The 15586-nt window shown below is 49.6% G+C and overlaps 1 protein-coding gene across 2 annotated transcripts in view; it reads right to left on the bottom strand.

Annotated features, from left to right (window-relative positions):
- EMB3142 (nuclear pore complex protein (DUF3414)) overlaps positions 1-15586 on the bottom strand; it is a 207639-nt gene that overhangs the window by 79289 nt on the left and 112764 nt on the right. For both annotated transcript variants that reach the window (XM_087378806.1, XM_087378805.1), the window contains exons 13-16: positions 9641-9847; positions 8478-8579; positions 8182-8328; positions 7934-8064 (exon numbers count right to left, since the gene is read on the bottom strand). In XM_087378806.1, coding sequence (XP_087234932.1) covers positions 7934-8064; positions 8182-8328; positions 8478-8579; positions 9641-9847 — 587 coding nt within the window. The remainder of the gene's footprint in view (positions 1-7933; positions 8065-8181; positions 8329-8477; positions 8580-9640; positions 9848-15586) is intronic.

Genomic DNA, 15586 nt, shown 5'->3' on the forward strand with positions numbered 1-15586 from the left:
ACATCATGGGATCCCCTACCTTCACTTCATGTATCACCCACTTCACCGTAGTACCACTCCCTCCAGGAGCTGATCACACATACCTATTCTTCACTATCGCCACCCCACGCTTAGCCACACCACATAAGGAAGCACGACACCTACCACAACATACACTTTGATCACAGCCTCTCACCAGCCTACTCTGGACGACTAAACAGACTCCTAACCTACATCGATCACATACCACTCATAAAGGACTGTGCTGTCCTAATTAGTCGCACACTCCACGAGGCTGTCCTCCAAATCTTTCCCCACACCACACAGTCCACTAGACCACCACCTCTTGGTTCTGTACCCTACAACAACTGGTACGATGCGGACTTCAACGCCAGGACGAGTACGCAACAGGCACCACTCCTGGACTTCCGAGATGACTCTATCATGCTGCCAGACATTGACCTAAACGGAGCAGGTATGACCAGGACCTCATCGAACGGACACGGGCCTGTTACACCTATGGACACGCGCTCCTTGATTTGGGCAAGATGCATGATCTCATCATCTACAACGGACTCGACCTATGGCCCTCCTCAGGTGCTGTAGTAGATTACATCATGGGATCCCCTACCTTCACTTCATGTATCACCGACTTCACCGTAGCACCACTCCCTCCAGGAGCTGATCACACATACCTGTTCTTCACTATTGCCACCCCACGCTTAGCCACACCACACACACCACATAGGACGCACGACACATACCACGACATACACTTTGATCACAGCCTCTCACCGGCCTACTCTGGACACCTAAACAGACTCCTAACCTACATCGATCACATACCACTCATAGAGGACCGTGCTGCCTTGATTAGTCGCACACTCCACGAGGCTGCCTTGCAAATCTTTCACCACACCACACGGTCCACTAGACCACCACCTCTTGGTTTTGTACCCTACAACAATTGGTACGATGCTGAGTGCAAGGCTTATCGCCGACAGCTCCGACTTGAAACCAGATGTCACCTCCCGAACACACCAGACACGCTACGCAAGTACAGAAGTCTCCTACGTCGGAAGAAGCAAGCTTTTCTTCGTCAAAATGAGGAGCTACTACACATCTTGTACAGCAACAACTCTAAGGATTTTTGGCAGAGATTCCTTGAGCGTAGGTCCCCATCATCCCTTACCGACACAAGAGTCTGGCACACGTATGCACACCATCTATATGATGTCCCACACCAGCCCACTCCAGACCTCATACACACACCTCGTCCCACCACTTGCATGTTGTTCACCAGAGGGGGAGTCAAGGACGCGACATTGAAACTGCACAATGGCCGAGCTCGAGCTCAGGATCACGAGGGGCTATGCACTGAGTTTATCGCATATGGGATCAACACGTTAGCCCCGATCCTAGCAAAGCTATTCAATGACGCTGTTTGCCTTGGCTTCCCCTGCACCCCCGTCCATAAGGTAGGGGATCCCATGGACCCGAGTAACTACAGGACTATCATGATTGGACATGTGATATCCAAGATCTATGCAACTGTATTGGATGCATCGGTCAGCCTGTTCGCAGAGATGAGACGGCTCAGAGCAGAGGGTCAAGCCAGTTTCACGCGAGACCATGGGACTATGGATCACATACTCACACTCAGGACTGTCCCATCACCGGCTATGCACCAGCCACGGGGACATGACATACGGAGGATTCCGCTCCGCTCCAGTCCTTTTCTTTTCATTGTTACATCCAGATGTATTTGATTATGTATGATCAGACTTAGGATTCAGCACGGGTGATGATGCTCGTTTCAGTAGCTCCACCCTTATTGTGATTTGTATCAGGTTTTCTTTCAGTCTCATAGACCCATCGGTCTTCTGAAGACTCTAATAAAATTTCTTTCTTTCTTTCTTTCTTTCCCTTCTCTCCCTTGCTGCCCTCCCTCTCCCCCCTTCCAGCTCCCCCTTTCTTCAACCTCCCTCCTCCTTCAACCTATCCCCTACTTCTTCTCGCTTGCTCTCTCTCCTCTCTCCCTCCTTCCTTCACCCTCTCCCTTCAGGTGTACCCCTGTTTTTTGGGGGTCTCCTGGGCATCAGGAAAGCGGACGGAGTTTTTTTTTTTTTTGGTGAGTCGGCCTTCCCCACCTCGATTGACGAACGGGCACCCATTCAGTCAATCCGTTACCGCACACACCGGCCGCAAGAACCGTCACATTTTCAAAAGACGAGCTGTAGCAGTTGCCAAAGGACTTGGAGCATGAGTGTTGCACGACTCTCTTCGCACGCATCTTTGGTTCACACCCCTACAAATCACAGGCTAGAGATTGGATGCTTGCGGCGCTTCCCCAGGAGCTCGCCCCCCACCTTAAGGATGTTCGTTTGTTGGGACAAGGTTTTTTTCCGGTGTGCCTAGATTCCCCGGACGTCACGATAGACTTGCTATAGGCCAGGTTTCTATTTCTAGGCTACAGAAGGATTTTTTTGTTTCCCTTTCAACTGGGCTTTGACCCAATTGAAGAGGATAAGCAGGGAGTTCCTGTTTTCATCAGGTTCCCTGGTCTCCCCTCAGATTATCACCAGCTTCTTTCAGTTATTGGCGAGAGGTTTGGTGTGGTAGCAGAGATCCCCCCTCTTCCTGGCGAGCCCTCTTCGGCTGTTGAGGCAGTCAAGATGGATGGGGTACCCAGGGTTGAGTCATTGTCCAGGACCCTAATATTTCAGATGACCACATCATGCTACAGCGACCCCATGGGTATTTCTTCCGCCAAAGATTTGAGGTTGCAGGTCGGCAGGACCAGTGCACGATTTGCAGATCCTCGGGGCACTTCACCAGAGATTGCCAAAGAAGAAAAAGAGGCCCAGAAAGCAACTAGCTCGTACTAGCTTACGACAGAGAGCAGGAGCAGGACCTACCGCTCCACAGGCACCACCTCACACACGGGCTCCCCCCCCCTAGGGCTACTCGAATCCCTCCTGCACCCCACACCACCTCTAGCCCATGGTGGATTCCGGTCGCGGTTAGGCCCTCTACTTCAGATCATACCTCCATCGCTTCGGAGGCTACCCCCTTGGAGCCTCAGGAGGCTAACGCCTTGGAGCCTAGTGTTCAGGAGCCTTCGTCCACTCCACCCCAGGATCAGGCTGTACCTCCCTCAGCAGCCCAGGTTGTTGGCACCTCGTCCGCAACACTTCTTGATCAGGACCCAGTATAGGTGCCTCCTTCCATGGATAGAGGGAAGGGGGTCTTACATTCTCTCCCTGCTTCACTAGGAATCCTTCGGACCCCTCCCCAGAATTGGCTCAGCGAAACTCCTTTTCCGCTCTGGAGGACCTCTCTGACCTCCCATATGACGATTTTGTACCTTTCACTTTCAGAGAGCCAGTTATCGGCATCCCTTTTGAGAGATCTTTCTCTGTCTCACCTATGGACTTTCCTCCCCTTGGACCTCGTGTGTATGGCAAGAGGTTAGCTCCGGTGGAGGGTTCTTTTTCTGCCACCAAGTCGGGTAAGGTATTCCAACCCACTTCCTCCCACCGATGAGGATAGCCAGTTGGAATATACAGGGATTGGGCGGCATCCCTCATCGCCGTCACAGACAGCTAACAAGAATCAGCTCCGTCCAGGTGTTTCAAGTGGTTCCTTAGACATTCTTTTTCTTTAGGAACACAAACTAGATGTCAGAGATTGCTCCAATTCAGGTAAGCTACTTTCAGGCCGGACTTTTTGGCTTCCTGTCTTGGGAACCAGACGAGGTACATGCATATCAGTTTCAGATTCTATTCTCCCTCTGGTCATTGGACACCGTACCATCACCCCCTCCAGGGCCCAGTGGGCTTTACTTCTGATTGACGAACGTAAGGTTGGTTTCCTCAACCTCTATGCTCTGAACAATAGAGGGGACCATGTTCTGTTTTGGAAAGAGTTGCTCTCGTGAGCTGACATTGCAGATTCGTGGATTATTGGAGGTGACTTCAACATGGTTGAGGCACCATCTGATAAGCAAGGGGGCAGAGAATGTGGTATTCATTCCCTCGAGAGAGCAGCTTGGGATTCCTTCTTGTTCAAGTTCAGTGGTAGAGATGTTTCGTCAGATGATGCATTTCATATTCAATCTCACTCACTTTTGTTTTAGTGGTCAAACCGTAGGGTGCAAATGCCTATCCATGCTCAGATTGACAGATTCTATGTGGATGACTGGGCTCTTGATAGAGGGGGGATAGTTTGCATTGCACCTGGTGTCTCCACTTCCGACCATTTTCCGGTAGTTTTATCTATCTCAGAGGCCCATCTGAGAGGACGGTCTAACAGTATCAGAATCCCCGATGCCTTATACACAGATGAGACTCTCACGGAGGCAGTCTTGGAGATCTGGGTTTCTCACATGCAGGGGGGGTGGCCGGTCCTTCACATGTGGCCACAGCACTTGCCAGTATCAACGACTTTTATCACTCTGTTGCTAGTGCTCGGCGAGGTGAGGTACTCAGGCGGGAGATTGGTATCCGCCGGAGTTGGCAGCCTTGCAGAGGAAGGAGTAGAGACAACCATTAGATGCTTGGATACAGGAGCGCCTTGCTGCGGCAAGGCCTCACTTGTAGACATTGCTTGATCAGAGAGCAGAGTATGCCTTCCATGCACGAGAGTGTCCTTTTGGATACAGATGGGAGGGAGAGTCAATAAACACTTTTTCTCTACACTTGGTCCCAGACATAGTAGAGAGAGTGTCAGGCAGCTTATTGACTCTGATGGCGTTTTGCAGTCTCATCTGGATACCGTCATGCACTTAGCGATAGCTTTCTATAACTCCCTTCTTTCTGCAGATCCTGACACACAGGCCAGAGATGTGGCTAGAGATGATATTTGGCAAAGTTTACCTATGTTGGTCACACCAGAGATGATATGCTCACTTGATGCGCGCTTTACCAACACAAAGTTCAGGACTGCTCTCTCCGTCCTTCATAAGGGCAAGTGCCCTGGTTCCGATGGTCTTACTCCGTCTTTTTTTACAGCCTTTTGGGATATGATAGGTGATCATATTGCTTCAGCCCTGCAGGGCATTTGGGACTCAGGTGAGATGCCTGACTCACTGACTGAGGGCCTCATACACCTTATCCCGAAAGGTGGCAACACGAATTTTGTATCCCATTGGAGAGCCGTCACTCTTTTGGGCACTCTATACAAAATCCTTGCCAAGGCGACCAGCATCCAATTGCAGCCCCTTCTTCCAGACCTCATCCATGACACTCAGACAGGCTTTGTGCATGGCAGGAGCATATTTGATAATATCTTTTCCTTTTGGGAAGCCACAGAGTGGGCTATGCAGAGCGGGCAGAGGCTGGCAGTTCTACTCTTGGACTTTGAGAAAGCCTATGACCGAGTAGATTGGGGTTTTCTTGAGGGCACTCTTCTAGAGATGCATGGATTAGAGGGGTGGCCTCCCTTTACACATCAGCCCACAGCCAGGTTTTGATTGGAGGGGTAAGGGGTGACAAGTTTCAGATTTCCAAATCAGTTTGTCAGGGATGCCCTTTAGCCCCCTTCCTCTTTCTTTTTGTGGCAGAAGCTATGAGTATCTTCCTTAGATCTCAAGCTGAGCTTTATGGGCTGAGATTGCCCCTGAGACACTAGCAGGAGCTTCTTCACTGTGAGTTGGCTGATGACACTGCTATTTTTATTGAGGCCTCTTCGCAGTCACTCGATTCTTTCCGGATAGCCTTGGATATCTTTTGCTCAGCTGCAGGGGCACACATTAACTGGCATAAATCCTTTGCCTTTTGGATTAGTGATGAGGACACTCCAGCCTGGGGAGTTGACATTGGCTTTTTCTGGATTCAGAGGGGTGTTCCTGTCGGGTAGGATTGGGCATCTCTCCAGCACAGCAGTTTGCCCAGTACTAGAAAGTATAAGGAAAAAGCTCCTTTTTTAGAGCTCAGCCAAACTCGGCCTTGATCTAGAGTTGTGGTAGTGAACCAGGTTCTTTTGGCCACCGCCTGGTTTGTGTGTTCTTGCTGGTGCCGGTCTAGGGATTGCATCACTCAGCTCATTAGACCAGTCGAAATTTTTTATGGAGTGGACTTGATGGCACGGCAGATGTTGCAGCAAGGGTGGCCTCGGAGACCATTATTCTCCCTACATGTGAAGGGGGCCTTAATATCATTGACCCAGACTTGCAGTGCAGGGCATTGCTTTGTAAGGTGGTGGTGAGGGGACTCATGCTTGGGCAGGAACCTTGGAAGGATTTCTTTTTTGGACGCATTCAGGCTTGCACACCTACCTTGGGAGATGATTGGGTGGACAGCCATCACTGGATTTTTACTTCCACCTCTCTCAGATCTCTTGCCTCTCCTCTCATGACTGCCATCCTCAAAGCTTGGGGGAGCTTTAGGAACACTCTTCGAAGGGTTCCGCCCTCTACCCTTGAAGAGATTGATAGGCAGCCGATCATTTGGAACGATAGTATACTTGATGAGCATGGCAGACCACTAGGCACTTCCCACTACATGCAAGGGTCTAGATGGGAGAGAGGCCCCGCCTACACATTAGGCACTTGGAAGGCTTTTATCAGGCTACCTGAGGATCAGAGACTACAGTCCATGAGTCACCTCAGAGGGGTAGCACGCAGGATTCAGCAAATAGATGCAGCCATCCCAATGGAATGGACAATTGAGAAGCCTATTACTTCCACCACTTGGATGGGAGCTTTTTCGAGGATAGCAATTCCTCTATCGCTCTTCGAGGTCTCGGGGAAGATGCACTGGTCTTTGACATTGGGGATGGAGGTATACTCTCTAGATCCTCGCATGTTATTCTTCTAGAGGTTGCCTTTCAGCTTATCAGGATTGCTGGTTTTGTGGTCCATGGAGCGGGCTTGCAGTGGTACTTAGACCCCGACTCTCTACTCTTGGCCCTGGGATCGTGGAGGTTGTGGTTATATGGAGGTGCACCTATCAGGTGCTTGCAGTGGGACCCAGCAGAGTGGGAGTGGATAGATCATGGGCACCGAGAGAGGGGGATTCCCTTCTTTCGTTTCACAGTTGGTAATGCCAGGAGATTTCAGCTGAGCAGTAGGGGTTGGATTCCCTCCAGACCCATTGGGACAGCTTCTTCATCACCGCAGATTTGCGTAGGAATTTCTGGAGGAGGCTCTGGAAATCCCTCAGAAATAGAAAGATCACTCTCTTCTTTTGGCTTTCTATTCATGGAGGGATTGCAATGAACCTGTGGAGATCATGATTTGGGGCTGATCCCACTTGCCCTCGCTGTCATTCTGCAGAGCAGTCAGTGCGACATTGCCTTTGGGACTGCAGTCAGGCAAGGACTATTTGGAAAGGGGTTGCTCGGATACTCAGCATTTTTCATACTTCCCCTTTCTTCATGACTTGGGGCTCGGTCGCATGGTTATCCCTTACTGGGCCCCAAGTGTTTTATGAGGGTGAGCCTTCTTCTTGGGCACTCTCGATCCGCCGGCAGGTGATAGAGCCATGCTCTCTTCAGGATGTACCACTTACTCCCTTTAGAGCTTCACATGCTTCAGTGGACACCTCTTGGGAGATTTTGGCTAGCATTTCCTCTTGGCACATTTGGAGAGCCAGATGCACAGAGGCCTTGGATGGCACCCAGATTCACCCATCACAGGTGTTCATGGGTATTTGGAGTGACACGGTTCACACTTTGATAGCCATAAGGGCTAGCATGCAGGGCCCTTCACGGGCAGCCTCTTCTAAGAGGACTGTATTTCTTCGAGTTTGGAGGGGTTCTCCCTTTTTCTCGGAGGTTTCTACCGGATTGAGATGGCACTGTCAGCCCCAATCCTTTCTTTTTGGCTCTTGAGCTTTTCATGCATTGCATGGTGTATCCCATATGGAGCTTGCTCTAACGGTTTTCTTTAATACTTAATAGAAGTCTCTTTTTGCACCCAAAAAAAAAATGATCTGCCAGAATTGCTCCATACCGTGCACCTCTGTCAGTAGTGTCTGTCTCATTGGAGATAAGGACGTTTAGCAGCCTGAGATAGGATAATGTCGACGGGTATTCTTCACGCCTAGCTTCAACTTCATTTAACTCAAATACCATGTCATAAACCTGCCAAGTAAAGGATTAAAGCGAAGCAAGGGAGTAGTTGGCATTATGAACATGTAACAACAACCAGATAAATGAACTATCCCAATGGGTTTCCCAAGGTTAACAATGATATCTCACTTGCAGCGGACGCTGCAACATATTTTCTGCAGATCCAGCAGAACCAACTAGCATTGGAAGATCGTATTGCTCCAGCAAGGTCCAAACTTTGTCCTTCATGACAGGAGACAGCCCCACAAAGGTGGCTATTGCATTCCTGAGTGCTCCCTAAAAGCCAGAAAGTAAGGTAAGCAATTACATCGATAATGACATCAAGCAAGTATCAGCACAACTTTTCCATCTCTCAAACATGACATTTAAAGCAGCATGAACACCTTTTTCAGTAAACAGGTATAAGAGAATCAGTTAGAGGTCACCTTCAGATATGGAGGAACGTTCTCAAAAGAAAGAAGCTTGAATAATGGTTCAATATCCAAAAACCACTGAGACCTCTCAATTTTGTTTCCATTCTCCATCACCTGCTTTACAATTCCAACTGAGCTCAGTAAAAAATCCCAAGAAAAGAAAATAATTTTAGGTGATAAATACCAATGCATTCAAACAGACAGAGCCATCTAGTTGAAGGTCATCAGGAGCTTTTTGCAGTCTTTTGGGACATAGAGCACACAAGATTTTCTTACTTTCCTGCAACCATTTGCGTTCTTTGAGCCTAAATAACCCTTGGTATCCAGTAACGTTTTGTAGCTTTCACTCATCCAATTTGAGTAAAGCCATATCTGTTTTTCAATGCAAAATATTTGAATTTTCAATAAAAGGCTTATTGCAACAGTCAGACAGGCCAACGAGTCTACCAACACTACCCAATCATTTCTATATGCAAACTCAGTTTGCTCTGTGTTTGTCTCTGTCTCCTACACATGCGAATTATACCATGTCAATGGAGATTTTCTACTCTCCTACAAATGCCAATTTTACCGTGCCGATGGAGATTTTCTGCTCTCCTACAAGTTATATAGTAAATGTGAGTTCTCAGAGTTGAACTTTTCTATGTCTTGCCACCAATACAAATAGAAGTTGGTCTTGCAAGGGTCTATGTGCACACCTTGACTTGATAGAGCATTTGCAAGTACTGGATAGACTCCATGTCCATCACGTGGCAGAAATACTGCTTTTTACCCTCAGAAGAGCAAGTTTGGTGCCAATATATCCCCAGGATGGCAGGGAGATCATGAAGGTTGAATGCAAACAGACTTCCAACAGGATAATGGCAGAATAGATGTCTATAGCAAAACTTAATGAGGCAGTATTTCACCCGGAGAGACATCCAAAAACGGACAAAGCACCCTTTGTTGCTCGGTGTGTTTGCCTAATAGATCTTTATCTCTACACGAAGTTCTGTCTAGCATAAGTATTTTAAGGGCGTCTGCTAAAGTATACCAATCCAATAGCAGAGTACCTATGAGCAGCAAACATCCTGACAAAAATGCAGTCCAACTTCCAGAAGGCATAACTCCAGAACTGAGCGTTAGAATCATAACAGTCATCCTTGTCTACTAGTGTAAGGAGAGGCAAACCATACCTTTTTCAAAACCCGCAAATATGCTTCTAAAGCCCTGGCATCACCTTCTTGAAAGGGAGGAAGCAATGCCCCAGTAGCTTGGAGGCTCTCCCTGAAATGTTGCTCATATACGTTGAGAGAATGGAACAGTGTATGCCACCCAATGGAACGTGACGTCTTGCTTTGAAGAAGCAAGTAAACCTTTTTGGCACCTTCTTCGCTTGAAGCCTGTCATCATAATAACCATTTTTAGGAAGCACCACACAATAAAACTTACACCTTGCAAACCAGAAGTTTCAAACAAGAATGAAGGAAACAATTCCTTGATGATACTAGACCCAAAATCTTCAGTACATTTGCACATAACCACAGTTTGCATGCAAACTTCACAGAAATATAATACGTCTGAATTAACTTCAAGGCCTTCCATGAGCATATAGGAGAATGCCAAGCATGCATGTCGCTTTAATGACTCTCTCTCTCGCTTTAATGGCGGCTGCATACAGAGAGCAGTTTACTTTGTACGGGGCACCACTTGAAATCGTTTCATCATACACATACTTGGGGGTTCTGTTTTCTGGACCTATCTTCACGATGACACCGGCGATGCAGGCACGCCTGAGAAGAGGTTACGCCTCCCTATCCCGACTGGAGAGGCTATTCTTCCACTCACACTTTCACGACCCGCGGACCAAGGTTCTTTTCGACTCCTTGGTCCGACCTGTGGGCATGTATGGTAGCACCTGTTGGGGACCAGACCTCTCCCACAAAGAGTGGACTCGAGTGGGAGATTACAGGTTCTCCTACTTTCACGGATTATACGCAGCAAGCCATCTGTCCCTCATTAGATCATTCAGGCTGAGTTCGGTACATCCCCACTGCAGTTAGATGCAGCATTCCAGACTATCATTTACTCCACTACGTGCGCGCGTATGGCTCATACCACAAGGCGACACAGGCTACCTTGGTTGGCACTAGCATCTTCTATGGCATTAGCAGCTCATGATGATGAGAGATGTTGGTACGCGCCGACATACAGGTGGTTTGAGAGATTGGGTTTTCATATGGACAGGCTGCCACCCTTCCAATGTAGCATTGACGCCCCATTTGTCCTGTTCCGGGGCAATGAATTCAACCCAATCATATGGGAGGATCTCCTACATCTACACACATTCAAGACCTGGCTAGCATAGGTGAAGCTCAGTTTCTATCGGGACCACTGCCTGCACATTTCAGCGGAGGGTTTCATCATCCCACTGGGGTACACCGAGATCCACCTACCACATTCACTCAGGATTGCTCTTGGATAGTAATGTGTGTCATCGCACCGACTCCGTATCGAGAGCGGGCGAGCAGAGGGGAGACCCAGGGAGAGTCGTATCTGCATATTGTGCGAGCGCCATGAGGTGCAATCAGAGGAGCGGTTTTCCTTCCGTTGCCTTGTCTACTATGAGATTTGTGGACGATAGCATTGCCTTTTCAAAGACGGATTCGAGGGCCTCTCCAGACTCCTTGTATACCCAGATCAGAGATGCCTGGCAGCTTTTGTTCACGAGGCAAGTCAGCATAGAGATCATCTCATCAGGTTGACGAGACAGAAGCAGGGGACCATGCTTGGCCCATCACAAAGTATGATCACAGAGTTCTTCCAGGCAGAGCAAGTTGCTGCCTCATACACGATTAGCAGGAGAGGCAAAGACCTTGAGATCGAGACGCGGCATATCTGACAAAGGACAGACGCACAAATCACACTCACTGACATCTCTATTTTCAGACCTGGGGTCCAACTGACCGGGGTTATAGTGGCGCTCATCAGACGTCGAGTAGCGGCCAAGAGAGCACGACAGGTTACTCATACAGATAGCAGACCGCGATCCATCACGGGTTTTCTTGCCTACATCGCCTAGTCCGTCATTGTGTGCATCTTGATGTTCTGACTGTCTATTCTATTGTATTGTATTGGATCAGACTACATCTCCACATTCTGGTGATGATGCCAAGATGGATGTGTATGATTATGGTGGACATGTACGATGATAACACTGACTATGTCTACACAGTTTTCTAGCTTGGGTTAGGATGCTCCCTTAGTAGCTCCACCCTTTTGTTCATTGTATTAGGGGTTTTCTTCAATCTCATAGACCCATCGGTCTTTAGCAGACTTTAATAAACTAGGGGTGAGCAAGGCGGAGTGAAGCAGGAGCGGAGGCCGATGATACCACTGACTATGTCTACACCGCCCTGCTCGCCCCTCCGCTCCTATTCGCCTGCCCGTACACCCTCTGCTCCTGCTCCAGCCACCCGCCCCTCTGCTCTGGTTCACTTTTGCCCCGCTCTACTGCCCCGCAGGCAGCTCCCGCTCCCGGTCTGCTGCTCCGCCTTGCCTGCACTCCGCCTGTTGCTCTGCCCCAACCCGCTTTACACCCGTGCAGCCCACCGCCCTGCTGCGCTCTCCCGCTCCACACCCCTCGTGCAGCTCCTTTGCCCTCTACAGGGGCTGCCCCCCGTGCTACCCACTGCCTCTGCAGCCCCCTTCGCCCTTGCCTGACTCCTGCACCGCCTCACAGCCCCTCCCTCTCGCCACGCCTCAGCCCCTCGTGGGCAGCTCCCTCCTTCGCCTCTCCTTCACCTCTCCACCTCTTCACCTCCAGCTGCCCTCCACATTGCAGCTCCTCCTTCGCCTCTCCACCCCCATCCACCTCCGACTACCCTACCTTCCTCATCCTGGATGTGCTTCCCGCCATGGGGGGGGAGCTTGTGCTCCCGCTCTCGATCGCGCACTAATACCTGCATCAAGGGGACACAAATCAGTCCAAGGCAATGGGAAAAGCCGAGAAAGAGACGGATAAAGCCAAGAAAGACGACAACAACAACAACAAAAAAAAAACAACAGACACAACTAAAACTTGAGGATGTGAACACGCGCGTCAACCGGAGTGGACTCGAGGTTGACAGCAAAGCAAAGGAGGGGCCCACATCAGCCCCAGCTTCAGCCTCTATCCCTACTCCGACTTCAGCCCCCGCTTCAGTTTCAGTTCCAGCCTCAGCTCCCTCTATCTCTACTTCAGCCTCAGCCCCCACTTCAGCCTCAGTTCCAGTTCCAGTCTCAGCTCCCTCTACATCCTCACGTTCGATTTCAGCTTCCACTTCAGCACTATTTTCAGCTACAGCCTCCACATCCCCAGCTACAGCCACTATCAGTCTCATGCCCGTGGTGCCGGTTGTTTCCTTCCCTTCCTCTCCTATTACAACCCTCGCACCACTCATGACACCTACTTCGGAGGTGTCATACACTACTCCGCATTACGCTTCACTCTCCCCTCTCCCTCTCAATCAGCCCACGCTCCCACATCCATTGGGACTGCCTCATCCATTCCACTGTCATCTCCGTACCTTACCCAGTTCACCCAGTCACCGCCCAGCTTCCGGACTCATCCCCACACTTGCAAGATACGGGTGGGCTGATACACCAGAGGCCTGGGATACCTTGCTCACGGAGATACTTAGTGTCCGTGAGCACGAGATTGAGCTGACACGCTTCGCACACGAGCAAGTCCGCTTCAACCAGGAGCAGGCTTGGGCCATTCGGGAGCAGGATGGTCTCATTCAGGGACTCAAACATGATATCTCGCATCTCCGACAGGAGTTCACGGCCATACTTACAGTCCTAGGGAGTACCCTGATTGTCGAGGCACAGATTGCGAGCATGCAATCTGCTATTGAGAAGACATCCCGATGGGTTTACGTGGCCAAACAGGAACCCTCTAGGGTAACTGTTTCGGCTACCCTCATGGAGCAACAGCAGAGAGCCAGTAAGGCTCTCAACATTAGAGTACGCAGGATCCCACGCACTGAGGCTACATTGATTGGCAGATGCGATTGCTTTCATGGCCACTACTCTAGGTGTGGCTGAGCACAGGATAGAGAGTGCATGGTAAGTACTAAGTCCTAAGTACAACATAGTCACGTCAATGGTCGACTATATCCTGGTCATAACCTGTAGGCACCGTATGAGGCGAGCTCTCGGAACCGTGTCAAATGCCTTGCGGAAATCCATAAAGCAAGAATAAACCCTCTGCTTTGGTGCCCTTGCCTCCTCAATGATACATGTGAGCGTGAGAATGTGGTCCATGGTTCCATGATCACGCCGGAATCCGACATGTCCTGCTGCACCAAGTCCTCGACACTCCGCAAATCTGCTGACCTAAGTATCGCTGCATAAACCTTGGACATGACATGTCCAATCATAATGATCTTGTAGTTCTCCGAGCTCATGGGATCCCCTGCCTTGTGGATGGGTAAGATAGTGCTAATGGTCCAGGTGCGTGGAAACCCCAAACAAACAGCTTCATTAAAGTGCTTTGCTAAGATCAAGGCTACGAGGTTAATCCCATATGCAATGAACTCAGTGCATAGCCCCTCATGATCCTTCGCTCAGCCATTATGAAGTTTCATTACGGCATCCTTTACCCCCTGTAGTGAAGAGGGTGCAAGGTGTGCGGCGTGGCATATGTGAGAGGTTAAGGACTGGCTGATTTGGGATGCCATAAAGTGTGTGTGCATAATCAAACCAGAGCTGAGTGTCAATGAGTGATGAGAGGGACTGTTCTTCTAGAAATCTCCGTGTAGTGAGCGGGTGACCAAGGTAGCACAATCCTCTAAAAGGGGTATGAAGTCAATATAAGCGAGAAGTATGCACAGACGGCCAGAGTAAGTAGGTGAGTGATCGCGGTCAAAGCTTATATCATGGTAGGTGGAGTAAGAACTCGGTGGGGTGGAAGTGCTATGCAACGTGGAGTGGAGATGCTAAAGAAAAGATAAGTGTGATCAACCCCTAGAGGGAGAGGTGCTATAGTGAATTCAGTGATGCAAGATGTGAAGGCAGGGGATCCCATGATGTAATCAACAACGCTAGAGCCTCCCCCATGTGGAAAGCACGTGAAACCACCTGGAGTGGGCCATCTGTCAAGACCATTATAGATAATGAGATCATGCATCCTGCCGAGGTCTAATATGGCCTATAAGATGTGAATGGACTTCGTCTGTCAGCCGAAACCCGTAGCATACCTGCCTCCTCAAGGTGAATGTCTGACAATAGAGTGGAATCATCCCTGAAGTCAAGGAGTGGTACACATGACGGGTGCCTGTCCTCGCGTTGAAGTCCCCCACGAGGAGGACTTCTCCGCGGCTAGAGAAGTCAACAATGGACTGATAAAGAGCAGCACATGGAGATGGGGGGAAGTAGCAAACTGCAACAAGCAAATCCCGGCTGTCTGTGTGCTGAATCCGCATCCAAAGAAACCTGGAATGTGTCTCTCTCTACTCTACTGAAATGGTTCCCAAAACTGTGGATCTGAAAAGGACTGCAACTCCACCTGACCCTCGAACCCCCCCTGTATACCTCGTCTCATCTCTGCAGGCAGGCTCCCATGTGTACCCGATGACTACTGGAAGTGGGCGCTCTGGACTCTGATGTGTCTCTGTATAAAAGACTATGTCGTGACCTGTATAGGGTTCTAAGAAGTTCCCTGGTTCTAACCATAAGGTACCATTACAGTTCCAAATGGTGCAAGATAAGGTCTCGGATATCTGAGTCTCATAGACCACGCTTCCCTGTGTAGGGGAGGGGGCTGGTGCCCTAGGGTGTCAGAAGTCGTCCCTCTCGTACCACTGCCCACTTCCCCTCCTTTTGGGCCTGATCCCACTGCTGCAGCAAAGCGCGTCTCTCCTCAACCTTTAGAGGGGTGAGATACTCATCCATGGAGATCATTGGCTGATCTCGAAGGACTGACCTGCATCTTAGAGCTGAAAGTCGTGCTTGAGTGTCATGGAAATGTATGATCAAGGGTTGCTCCCGGTTGGGGTCTCTCCCCATCCGCATGGATTCAGATATTTAGTATTGTGTTTGTATTTATTTTTGGGTGCAGATACTGCTTAGTAGCTCCACCCATTCAGCTCATTGTATCT

Source organism: Dipteris shenzhenensis, chromosome 9 (assembly GCF_047967505.1).
Source record: "Dipteris shenzhenensis isolate YYH24624 ecotype China chromosome 9, Dip_SZ_1.0, whole genome shotgun sequence".
Taxonomy (NCBI): domain Eukaryota; kingdom Viridiplantae; phylum Streptophyta; class Polypodiopsida; order Gleicheniales; family Dipteridaceae; genus Dipteris; species Dipteris shenzhenensis.